General features: G+C 48.1%; 1 protein-coding gene across 4 annotated transcripts; it reads right to left on the bottom strand.

Annotated features, from left to right (window-relative positions):
• Nucleotides 1-917: 917 nt before the first annotated feature.
• LOC108415914 (gastrula zinc finger protein XlCGF49.1-like) lies at nt 918-4,875 on the bottom strand. 4 transcript variants are annotated; one of them, XR_005129221.1, is made up of 3 exons: nt 4,686-4,875; nt 1,321-2,693; nt 918-1,153 (listed from the first exon to the last, which is right to left on the bottom strand). XR_005129221.1 is itself a non-coding variant. In XM_037531664.1 (2 exons), exon 2 carries the CDS (start codon nt 2,581-2,583, stop codon nt 1,885-1,887), a length of 699 nt encoding a protein of 232 aa, XP_037387561.1. In that variant the 5' UTR covers nt 2,584-2,693; nt 4,686-4,875; the 3' UTR covers nt 918-1,884. The 4 variants fall into 4 exon arrangements, 3 of the variants coding, with proteins under 3 accessions (XP_037387561.1, XP_037387562.1, XP_017544452.1); XM_037531664.1 differs by having other exon boundaries at nt 918-2,693; XM_037531665.1 differs by having other exon boundaries at nt 918-2,693; nt 4,759-4,873.
• Nucleotides 4,876-14,067: the final 9,192 nt, after the last annotated feature.

Raw genomic sequence — 14,067 nt, 5'->3', positions numbered from 1 at the left:
TGTTAGAAGGTTTTGTTTGTGCCGCAGGATTTAAATCGCTGCTGAATGTCCACCTTCGTACCAACTTCTATGATGTAATGTCAGTTAACAGCAGAGGGGAACCTAATGCCTAACGGTTTCCAGGAATTCAGTTTTAAACATGCATGTCTGTTAGTCCCCGCGACCCTGAGGAGGAAGCGGCCGAGAGAATGCATGGATGGATGTTTGTTAGTTTTTTGTACCTTTAATTCAACAGAATCACGACTGCATTTAAACTAAAGCATTATACTGAATATTAGCAGAGGAATCGATCACATTGTAAGCTGCTGTGGAGGAGAGCATGAGCAAAAACATCATTCTGCCTCGATATCGAGTCCTAGATATGCAAATCCCTGTGAATAAGAACAGCGGCATAAACGGGCAGGAGCTCCGTCTCAGAGCTCTCTGCTGATTTAAACGTGTGTAATTAATTCAATCAAAAATGACATCACCACTCAGACTCAACATAATTTACAACGGGTATTTATTTATTTATTTACCTACAGCAAACCCAGGCATAACCTTATTTAAATAGAAATGTGAAGAGATGGTGGTGTGTTAGTGTGTGTTGTGCTGGTCTGAGTGGATCAGACACAGCAGCGCTGCTGGAGTTTTTAAACACCTCAGTGTCGCTTCTGGACTGAGAATCATCCACCAACCAAAAATATCCAGCCAGCAGTGTCCTGTGGGCGGCGTCCTGTGACCGCTGATGAAGGACTAGAGGATGACCAGCATAAACTGTGCAGCAGCAGATGAGCTGTCGTCTCTGACTTTAGATCTACAAGGTAGGAGTGTCTAATAGAGTGGACAGTGAGTGGACAGCACTGCTGTGTCTGATTCACTCAGACCAGCACAACACACACTAACACACCACCACCACATCAGTGTTACTGCAGTGCTGAGAATGACGCACCACCCACTACCCAACTACAGAGAGCAGCTATACGGTCAGTGGAGCTGATAAATTGGACAGTGAGCGCAGAAACGAGGAGGTGGTCAGAATGTTCTGCCTGATCAGTGTATGCGTTTAGGGTGACAGTGACGGCCCTCTCCGAGCAAATAGCAGTCTGCAGTTTTTCCATGTAACCTTTTCATATTGGCTCAGCTCGCGTGGAGTACCTGGTACCAGATTTGCCTAGAGAACCAAAAAGTAGAGTTGCTTTAAGCCGCTACAATGTAGTACAAATCAATACACAATACGCCTCTACGGCCAATTTAGAGCTTTAAAATATGACCACAAACAATTATAACATGTAAATCAAGTTCTGCGTCGGTTGCAGACGTGTTGGTAGAAACTCTCACCACATGCTGATATCTGTTGCTCATATTTGGGTTTTGAGTCGAAGAACATTCCCAAGATCTTTGTATGAGATTTCAGGACATCCAATCTAGTGCATTTAAAGGGTGCTGACTGGTATTCAGGGATCCAGCATGTTCCAAGAAAGCATCACCAGCCTTAACTGGTAATGTAATGCAGTTTGGGTCCAAAGATTCATGCTGCCTATGCCAAATTCTAACACTTTCTAACATCTGCACGTCATAGCAGAAATCAAATTTCCCAGATTTTTCCAGTCTGCAGCTGTCCAGTTTGCCTCAGGCTCCTGTTCTTGGCTGACTGGAGTGGAACACACTGTGGTCTTCTTCTGTTGTAGCACAACTAGCCTAAGGTAAAATGTGCTACTCGTCTTGTTCAGAGATGCTTTTCTGAACAACTCTGTCCGTTCTTCTGTGACCTCTCATCATCTGCTGCTCACTGGACGTTTTTGTGTACCATCCTGTGTAAACTCTAGAGGCTGTTGTGTGTGAAAACGTTGTCCTTGGAGTTGAGGGACTGAACTAACCCTAACCCTAAACTCCTGACGCTCCTCATCCTTCCAGGCAGTAATGTGGTTTCTCTCCTGTGTGGATGCGCTGATGTTTTTGGAGGCCGCTCAGTTGACGGAAATTCTTCCTACACAGCGAGCAGTAATACGGCTTCTCGCCGGTGTGGATGCGCATGTGTTTGTTGAGATTGCACCTGTCCGTAAAGCTCTGCCCACACTCCGAGCACCGATACGGCCTCTCTCCTGTGTGGATGCGCTGGTGTGTTCTGAGGTTACCTTTGTCACTAAAGCTCCTCCCACACTCTGAGCACTGATACGGTCTCTCGCCTGTGTGGATGCGCTGGTGTCTCTGGAGAGTGCCTTGTATAGTAAAACTCTTCCCACACTCAGTGCACTGGTAGGGCTTCTCCCCTGTGTGGATGCGCTGGTGGTTTCGGAGATGACTCTTTTGATAAAAACTCTTCCCGCACTCCGAACAGTAGAACGGCTTCTCTCCTGTGTGGATGCGCTGGTGTGTTTGCAGGTTACTCCGCTGATAGAAACTCTGTCCGCAGTCTGAGCACCGATACGGCTTCTCTCCCGTGTGAACGCGCTGGTGTATTTTGAGATGACTCTGCTTTTTAAAACTCTTCCCGCACGCTAAGCAGATGTGAGGTCTCTCTTTGCCTGCACTGAGAGCTGTGCTGCTGTAAACAGTACCAGAAGATGTTTGCTGAGAGCCAGAGCTTCTGCTGGAAGCCATTTTCTCCCATTTAATCTCTTCTGATCGCAGCAGTTTGACGTTCTTCTCTTGGAGGCTTGAGCGGAAAGCGAAGAGCAGATCAAGGACTTGCAACAGGAAGTCAGTCCTCCCTGGAAGAGAAAAAGGAAAAGAAAATAGATTCAAATCTCAAAAGCAACCAAAGTGTGAAAATCATGATGCGTACTGTTCCTACAGGAGACAACGTTCAGACACAAGTTATAATTTTAAAAATCATAATTAAATATAAAACGATTCAAGCTTATATATCCTAAACCGCAAAGCGTTCCCAATCATTCTGCTGCGGCTAGCGCTGTCCACTCCAAACAGGACGGCTACATGGACTCATGAATTGAAATATAATGCCGAAGAAGCAGGTCGTCTGAGCAGACAACTCTCCCCACTCATCGGCATTCTGATGCGCCTCAGGAGGACGCTGGACTCACCAACACTGAACCCAAATGGGATTTACCCATTTGTGCCACACCTGCTCGCTTTCTCTTTTCAAAGGGTGACCATGAAAGAGGACACTGAGGGCAAGAGGATGGCACAGGGCAAATCCACATGCCAGACATTTTAGGCAATTTGGGGCATTTTCACAATAAGGTTATTTTTCCAGACTCAGAGCAGCTTGACCTGCAAGTTCGGCCCCCACCCATTTCTCAGAATTCTCTGCATAATTAACTGTAAAGATGTAAAGTAGTTGGTTAGTGTAGTGGGTAACACCCCTGCTTTCTTCGCTGTAGACTGGGGTTCAGTCCCCCACCTGGGTCAGCACCCTACACTATACCGATAAGAGTCCTTGGGCAAGACTCCTAACACCACCTTCACCTACTACGCTGTAGACTGGGGTTCAGTCCCCCACCTGGGTCAGCACCCTACACTATACCGATAAGAGTCCTTGGGCAAGACTCCTAACACCACCTTCACCTCCCTGTGTAAACTGATCAAACTGTAAGCCACTCTGGATAAGAGCATCAGCCAAGTGCCGTGAATGTAAACAGAGTGATTTGGTGTGAAACTTACTGATTCTGAACTGCTCACAGTGGTGGTGATAGGAACCAGACGTCCCCCTCTAAAAGCTCCTCACAGTGGTGGTGATGGGAACCAGGCGTCCCCCTCTAAAAGCTCCTCACAGTGGTGGTGATAGGAACCAGACGTCCCCCTCTAAAAGCTCCTCACAGTGGTGGTGATGGGAACCAGACGTCCTTCTAAAAGCTCCTCACAGTGGTGGTGATGGGAACCAGACGTCCCTCTAAAAGCTCCTCACAGTGGTGGTGATGGGAACCAGACGTCCCTCTAAAAGCTCCTACAGAAAGTTCCTACATGAGCTGGTTCTGAATTCACTGCCTGATGACTGAGACGCTGTTTTATGAGAGTTTAGAGAACTTCAACTCCATTCATGGTGGAGGGAGACATGCAGGGCGCTGTGCGGCAAAATAGTCCCCAAAGAAAACTCATTATTCCAGATTTTCCACTATTTCCCATCATCAGCATTCCATATAAGCTCAGAAGACTCGTGTAGGTTCTCTGGTGGTTCTGGATGGTAAATAAAGTGTCTATATCTGTGTTGTAGTCATGGCGACGCCTGGTTCCCATCAGCACCACTGTAAAGACGTCTGACCCGTTTCACTCCAAACCCTCTGAACCTCTGATTACACCTGAAACACTGAGAGGCTTTAGGGTGGTGCAGCAGGAAGATGGAGCTTCAGTATTAAAGGTGGGACAGAAATGTGGAGAACATGAAGTTAATTCCAGCCTCGTGTTCTTCCCCGTAGTCTTGTAAGTAAGACAGGACCACTCAGCGCTGGATAAGAGCGCGAATTACTGCCATAATTAACTGGTCGGTGGACGTTTTGAGTATTTATCGCGTAAACTCGAAATAAAGTATCGATAAATGTTCCAGAGTTGGCTCGGATTTTCAGTTCCGTCTTAAATGGTGCGGCAGTTCTTATTCTAACCCGTATGTAAGTGCTGTGGTATTTAAGGTGGAACGGGAAATCGGGATGAGAAGCTGGCGAGCAGGAAGCTCCTCCGCGTCGTGTTTATAAGGCGTAATAAACCCTTATTAAGCCGTTATTAAACCGTATTAAAACGTTTATTACCGCCGCTCCGCAGTCAGTAAAGCCCCGAGCAGAGCGAGAGACCGGGCGCTGCGGAGCTGCTGCAGCCGCTGACCTGCTGGCCCCGCTGTGCTGGTCCGGGAGCGGCTCTCCGCTCAGAGTCCTGGGGGTCTGCGATGCTGGGGGTCCGATTAACTGACTCTGGATCAGCTCTCCTGCTGCCCAGCTTCTTCTTCTCCTTCTCCGCTTTACTGGCGTTGGAGAACCGCAGGTGTGGAATTAGCGCCCCCAGCTGGACTACAGGAGGAACATCACTCTAGAACCACATGATCGCCCACACGTATTCCGACAAAACCCGCACCCTGCAGCTCGACTAGACCGGAGAACCCGAGGAGAGGAGAATTCCCGCTCTGCAGCGTCTCCTGGCTTTCTGAAGCTCCTGAGTGAGTCCAAGGCTGCGTTCACACTGCAGGTGAAACTGGATCGAGTAATCCGACTTCACAGTCTGAACACATCCGCCCCCAAACCGACCCGCATGCGCACGAGGGAAATTCTTCATGCGGACACTCTGACCTCTCTCTATATACACAGTCACACACCCACACACTGACCTCTCTCTATATACACAGTCACACACCCACACACTGACCTCTCTCTCTATACACAGTCACACACCCACACCCTGACCTTTCTCTCTATACACAGTCACACACCCACACCCTGACCTCTCTCTCTATACACAGTCACACACCCACACACTGACCTCTCTCTCTATACACAGTCACACACCCACACCCTGACCTCTCTCACTATACACAGTCACACACCCACACCCTGACCTCTCTCTCTATACACGGTCACACACCCACACACTGACCTCTCTCTCTATACACAGTCACACACCCACACACTGACCTCTCTCTCTATACAGTCACACACCCACACCCTGACCTCTCTATACACAGTCACACACCCACACACTGACCTCTCTCTCTATACAGTCACACACCCACACCCTGACCTCTCTATACACAGTCACACACCCACACACTGACCTCTCTCTCTATACACGGTCACACACCCACACCCTGAACTCTCTCTCTATACACAGTCACACACCCACACACTGACCTCTCTCTCTATACACGGTCACACACCCACACACTGACCTCTCTCTCTATACACGGTCACACACCCACACCCTGAACTCTCTCTCTATACACGGTCACACACCCACACACTGACCTCTCTCTCTATACACAGTCACACACCCACACACTGACCTCTCTCTCTATACAGTCACACACCCACACCCTGACCTCTCTATACACAGTCACACACCCACACACTGACCTCTCTCTCTATACAGTCACACACACACACCCTGCCCTCTCTATACACAGTCACACACCCACACACTGACCTCTCTCTCTATACACAGTCACACACCCACACACTGACCTCTCTCTCTATACACAGTCACACACCCACACCATGACCTCTCTCTCTATACACAGTCACACACCCACACCATGACCTCTCTCTCTATACAGTCACACACCCACACACTGACCTCTCTCTCTATACACAGTCACACACCCACACACTGACCTCTCTCTCTATACACAGTCACACACCCACACCATGACCTCTCTCTCTATACACAGTCACACACCCACACCATGACCTCTCTCTCTATACAGTCACACACCCACACCCTGACCTCTCTCTCTATACACAGTCACACACTCACACCCTGACCTCTCTCTCTATACAGTCACACACCCACACACTGACCTCTCTCTCTATACACAGTCACACACCCACACCATGACCTCTCTCTCTATACACAGTCACACACCCACACCATGACCTCTCTCTCTATACACAGTCACACACCCACACCATGACCTCTCTCTCTATACACAGTCACACACCCACACACTGACCTCTCTCTCTATACAGTCACACACCCACACACTGACCTCTCTCTCTATACACAGTCACACACCCACACCATGACCTCTCTCTCTATACACAGTCACACACCCACACACTGACCTCTCTCTCTATACACAGTCACACACCCACACCATGACCTCTCTCTCTATACACAGTCACACACTCACACCCTGACCTCTCTCTCTATACAGTCACACACCCACACACTGACCTCTCTCTCTATACACAGTCACACACCCACACCATGACCTCTCTCTCTATACACAGTCACACACCCACACCATGACCTCTCTCTCTATACAGTCACACACCCACACCCTGACCTCTCTCTCTATACACAGTCACACACCCACACCCTGACCTCTCTCTATACACAGTCACACACCCACACACTGACCTCTCTCTCTATAGACAGTCACACACTCACACCCTGACCTCTCTCTCTATACAGTCACACACCCACACCCTGACCTCTCTCTCTATACACAGTCACAGACCCACACCCTGACCTCTCTCTCTATACACAGTCACACACCCACACCCTGACCTCTCTCTCTATATAGTCACACACCCACACACTGACCTCTCTCTCTATACACAGTCACACACCCACACCCTGACCTCTCTCTCTTTACACAGTCACACACCCACACACTGACCTCTCTCTCTATACACAGTCACAGACCCACACCCTGACCTCTCTCTCTATACACAGTCACACACCCACACACTGACCTCTCTCTCTATACACAGTCACAAACCCACACCCTGACCTCTCTCTCTATACACAGTCACACACCCACACACTGACCTCTCTCTCTATACACAGTCACACACCCACACCCTGACGTCTCTCTCTATACAGTCACACACCCACACCCTGAACTCTCTCTATACACAGTCACACACCCACATCCTGACCTCTCTCTCTATACACAGTCACACACTCACACCCTGACCTCTCTCTCTATACAGTCACACACCCACACACTGACCTCTCTCTCTATACACAGTCACACACCCACACACTGACCTCTCTCTCTATACACGGTCACACACCCACACACTGACCTCTCTCTCTATACACGGTCACACACCCACACCATGACCTCTCTCTCTATACACGGTCACACACCCACACACTGACCTCTCTCTCTATACACAGTCACACACCCACACACTGACCTCTCTCTCTATACACAGTCACACACCCACACACTGACCTCTCTCTCTATACACAGTCACACACCCACACACTGACCTCTCTCTCTATACACAGTCACACACCCACACCATGACCTCTCTCTCTATACACAGTCACACACCCACACCCTGACCTCTCTCTCTATACACAGTCACACACCCACACACTGACCTCTCTCTCTATACACAGTCGCACACCCACACCCTGAACTCTCTCTCTATACACGGTCACACACCCACACACTGACCTCTCTCTCTATACACAATCACACACCCACACACTGACCTCTCTCTCTATACAGTCACACACCCACACCCTGACCTCTCTATACACAGTCACACACCCACACACTGACCTCTCTCTCTATACAGTCACACACCCACACCCTGACCTCTCTATACACAGTCACACACCCACACACTGACCTCTCTCTCTATACACGGTCACACACCCACACCCTGAACTCTCTCTCTATACACGGTCACACACCCACACACTGACCTCTCTCTCTATACACGGTCACACACCCACACCCTGAACTCTCTCTCTATACACGGTCACACACCCACACACTGACCTCTCTCTCTATACACAGTCACACACCCACACACTGACCTCTCTCTCTATACAGTCACACACCCACACCCTGACCTCTCTATACACAGTCACACACCCACACACTGACCTCTCTCTCTATACAGTCACACACCCACACCCTGCCCTCTCTATACACAGTCACACACCCACACACTGACCTCTCTCTCTATACACAGTCACACACCCACACACTGACCTCTCTCTCTATACACAGTCACACACCCACACCCTGACCTCTCTCTCTATACACAGTCACACACCCACACCCTGACCTCTCTCTCTATACACAGTCACACACCCACACACTGACCTCTCTCTCTATACACAGTCGCACACCCACACCCTGAACTCTCTCTCTATACACGGTCACACACCCACACACTGACCTCTCTCTCTATACACAATCACACACCCACACACTGACCTCTCTCTCTATACAGTCACACACCCACACCCTGACCTCTCTATACACAGTCACACACCCACACACTGACCTCTCTCTCTATACAGTCACACACCCACACCCTGACCTCTCTATACACAGTCACACACCCACACACTGACCTCTCTCTCTATACACGGTCACACACCCACACCCTGAACTCTCTCTCTATACACGGTCACACACCCACACACTGACCTCTCTCTCTATACACGGTCACACACCCACACACTGAACTCTCTCTCTATACACGGTCACACACCCACACACTGACCTCTCTCTCTATACACAGTCACACACACACACACTGACCTCTCTCTCTATACAGTCACACACCCACACCCTGACCTCTCTATACACAGTCACACACCCACACACTGACCTCTCTCTCTATACAGTCACACACCCACACCCTGCCCTCTCTATACACAGTCACACACCCACACACTGACCTCTCTCTCTATACACAGTCACACACCCACACCATGACCTCTCTCTCTATACACAGTCACACACCCACACACTGACCTCTCTCTCTATACAGTCACACACCCACACACTGACCTCTCTCTCTATACACAGTCACACACCCACACCATGACCTCTCTCTCTATACAGTCACACACCCACACACTGACCTCTCTCTCTATACAGTCACACACCCACACCATGACCTCTCTCTCTATACACAGTCACACACTCACACCCTGACCTCTCTCTCTATACAGTCACACACCCACACACTGACCTCTCTCTCTATACACAGTCACACACCCACACCATGACCTCTCTCTCTATACACAGTCACACACCCACACCCTGACCTCTCTCTCTATACACAGTCACACACCCACACCCTGACCTCTCTCTCTATACAGTCACACACCCACACACTGACCTCTCTCTCTATACACAGTCACACACCCACACCATGACCTCTCTCTCTATACACAGTCACACACCCACACCATGACCTCTCTCTCTATACAGTCACACACCCACACCCTGACCTCTCTCTCTATACACAGTCACACAGCCACACCCTGACCTCTCTCTATACACAGTCACACACCCACACACTGATCTCTCTCTCTATAGACAGTCACACACTCACACCCTGACCTCTCTCTCTATACAGTCACACACCCACACCATGACCTCTCTCTCTATACACAGTCACAGACCCACACCCTGACCTCTCTCTCTATACACAGTCACACACCCACACCCTGACCTCTCTCTCTATATAGTCACACACCCACACACTGACCTCTCTCTCTATACACAGTCACACACCCACACACTGACCTCTCTCTCTATACACAGTCACACACCCACACCCTGACCTCTCTCTCTATTCACAGTCACACACCCACACACTGACCTCTCTCTCTATACACAGTCACAAACCCACACCCTGACCTCTCTCTCTATACACAGTCACACACCCACACACTGACCTCTCTCTCTATACACAGTCACACACCCACACCCTGACGTCTCTCTCTATACAGTCACACACCCACACCCTGAACTCTCTCTATACACAGTCACACACCCACACACTGACCTCTCTCTCTATACACAGTCACACACCCACACCCTGACCTCTCTCTCTATACACAGTCACAGACCCACACCCTGACCTCTCTCTCTATACAGTCACACACCCACACACTGACCTCTCTCTCTATACACAGTCACACACCCACACACTGACCTCTCTCTCTATACACGGTCACACACCCACACACTGACCTCTCTCTCTATACACGGTCACACACCCACACCATGACCTCTCTCTCTATACACAGTCACACACCCACACACTGACCTCTCTCTCTATACACAGTCACACACCCACACCCTGACCTCTCTCTATACACAGTCACACACCCACACACTGACCTCTCTCTCTATACACAGTCACACACCCACACCCTGACCTCTCTCTCTATACACAGTCACACACCCACACACTGACCTCTCTCTCTATACACAGTCACACACCCACACACTGACCTCTCTCTCTATACACAGTAACACACCCACACCCTGACCTCTCTCCTCTAGACCTTACCAGGGAGGCTGAGGAGTGTGATTCCCCTGTAGTTGGAACCTCCTTCCTGACCTAATCTGTCAACCTGTCCATCACCATTGCAAACAAGAAGGGGCTCAAAGCTGATCGCTGATGTAGCCCCACCATCACCTTGAAACCATTTGTCACTCCAACTGCACACCTCACCACTGTCTCACTATCCTCATACATGTCCTGCACCACCCTAACATACTTTTCAGCTACACCTGACTTCCTCATACAGTACCGCAGTTCCTCTCTTGGCACCCTATCATATGAGCCTGAGCCTTTGCCTTTGCCACCATTCTTTTCGCTATGCGACTAGCCTCACAGCACTCCTGCCTACTTCCTTCATCTCTCTGGTTATCCCACTTTTTCTTAGCTGCCTTCTTCTTCTGAATACTCTCCTGGACTTCCTCATTCCACCACCAACTTTCCTTGTCTTCTTTCCTCTGACCAGACGAAACACCCAACACATTCTTGCCAGTTTCTCTCACCACCTTAGCTGTAGTTTCCCCGTCCTCAGGTAGCTCCTCACTGCCCCCAAGGGCCTGTTGCAATTTTTCCCTGAACTGCCTGCAACCATCCTCCTCCTTCAGCTTCCACCATCTAATCTTTGGCTCTGTCTTCACTCTCTTCCTCTTTGTTTCTAATCTCATTCTACAGACAACCACCCTATGCTGCCTTGCGACACTTTCCCCTGGTACCGCTTTACAATCTCCAATCTCCTTTAGGTGGCATCTCCTCCTAAGGATATAATCCACCTGTGTGCACCTCCCTCCACTCTTGTATGTCACCTTGTGTTCTTCCCTCTTCTGAAAATATGTGTTCACCACAGCCATTTCCATTCTCTCTGCAAAATCTACAACCATCTGACCTTCCGCATTTCTGTCTTTCACACCATACATACCCAGCACCTCTTCATCCCCTCTGTTCCCTTCACCAACATGTCCATTGAAGTCTGCACCAATCACCAATCCCTCTCTAGGGACACCATCTACCACTTCATCCATCTTACTCCAAAATTCCTCTTTCTCCTCTAACCGACAACCAACCTGTGGTGCATATGAACTGACCACATTCAAAATCACACCATCAACCTCCAACTTCAGGCTCATGATCCTGTCTGACACTCTCTTTACATCCAGAACACTTTTCCCAAGCTGCTCCTTTAGGATTATCCCTACTCCATTTCTCTTCCTCTCTACACCATGATAGAACATTTTGAATCCACCTCCAATGTTCCTGGCCTTGCCATCTTTCCATCTGGTCTCCTGGGCACACAGAATATCTACCTTCCTTCTCTCCATTATGTCTGCAAGCTCTCTGCCTTTACCAGTCATTGTCCCTATGTTCAGAGTCCCTACTCTAACCTCCACACTCCTGCCTTTCCTTCTCTCTCGCTGCCTTCTAACTCGCCTTCCTCCTCTCCTCTCTGATGGTCTTCGACCTACAGTAGTCCAATTTCCACCGGCACCCTGCTGGTCAACAGCACCGGAGGCGGTCATTGTTAACCCGGGCCTCGACCGATCCGGTATGGCGATCATATCTGTGATCCACATGATAGTTTTGGCACGCCGGATGCCGTTCCTGACGCAACCCTCACCATTTATCCGGGCTTGGGACCGGCACCAGAAGTACACAAAGTACAACCCTAATGGCTGGTTTTAGTCATTTCTGTTATGATAAATGAAATTGATATAGCCAGTCACACTACCTGTATCCTCATGAAGGATGTTTTTTTTTGGGTGAGAAGATCATGCAATTTGCTCTCTTCAGGGTGTGCTGAATGTAAACAGAATCAACTGAAGGAGGTGATATTCCAGTTATCTTTGAAGCTTTACTAAAAATACCTGGATACCTGTACTTTCATGCCTCTCTGTAATAGATGATATGACAACACTCTTGGTAATGGACACATAAAATGTATGTGCTTGTTTGGACCTGCATTGAGAAATGGAAGAAACTGAAAATTCCTAACTAATGACTCAAACTTCCTGCATAGGAACCGATCCACCTTTCATTCCCAATGTGAAACTGAAAGTGCTCCGTCCACGCTATATAAAACACTCTCATGCTCCAGCAGGACTATAAAGGCTGAAATCTCAGCACAGGTAAGATTTCATCTGTTCATCTGGAACTGTTTCATTTAGTCAGAGCTTTATAACAATGTTTTTTAGCAGTTGTGCTCAACACTTTTAAAGAGCTGAACTCAGCAGGGTGGCTTTTACTGTAGAACAAATAAACTTTATAAACTCTGCAGTGTCAGTAAAGGCTGGGCAGGCAGCCTGACCTCCAGATTTCAGGTCTGTATAACTGCAACAGTTAAAAAATAATAACAAAAGAATAAAGTTTATAGTGAAGAACTGCTAATTCTAGTTCATACTAGCTATTACATTGCATTAACTTTTGCTCATATTAAAACTATATGTGCAATACTTGTGGTGTTTTAAAATACACATGCTAAATATATGCTTTGCTATTTTTGAATATTTAAACATATGGCAATATATACACTTCTGTAGATGAAACAGAAATTGTAACATTTTCATATATGTAAAACAAATATTTTAAAACATGTATTTTTAAAAATGGCATGCATCTAATAATAATTTATGTAATTATGCAGAATTATGTAGAATGTAGAACGCATGCATTTTATATCTTAAATGTGTATTTTTCAAACCTACAGTAGTCGTGAGCTGTTTAAGTTAATGCTGCACTTTCATTATTACTCTTGGCTGCTTTTGTGCTTGTGTCTCTAAAACAAATATTTTTAGCGGCCCAACAGTGTTTTAAAATGTAAGGAAATCGTGTGATAACGTTCCATGTTTTAAAACACATGATTTTTTTGACCTTCATATCTCTTGCTCAGTGTGTGTTTGTTGGATCTGGTCCATGGTCCACTGGGTCCATTTAAGAGCTTCTCCATGTTTAGTCTTCACCTTCAGCAGGGCTGACCGACCAGTTCCTAATGATCTGAGGGTTCTGCTCGGTTCTTTTCGCAGCAGCAGGTCAGATAAATATGCTGCTCCTGCACCACTAAGACATTTATAGAGCAACAACAGCTCCTTAAAGTCTATTCTGGAACAGACTGGGAGCCCGTGTAAGGATTTGAGAATAGGAGGGGGTTGAGGTTCTT

The sequence above is a fragment of the Pygocentrus nattereri genome, chromosome 20, assembly GCF_015220715.1.
Source record: "Pygocentrus nattereri isolate fPygNat1 chromosome 20, fPygNat1.pri, whole genome shotgun sequence".
NCBI lineage: Eukaryota > Metazoa > Chordata > Actinopteri > Characiformes > Serrasalmidae > Pygocentrus > Pygocentrus nattereri.
This window is presented reverse-complemented; position numbering and strand designations above follow the sequence as displayed.

Bases quoted from the DNA above. Each gene is read 5' to 3' on its own strand.
- LOC108415914 (XM_037531664.1), bottom strand. From the start codon at position 2,583: ATGGCTTCCAGCAGAAGCTCTGGCTCTCAGCAAACATCTTCTGGTACT.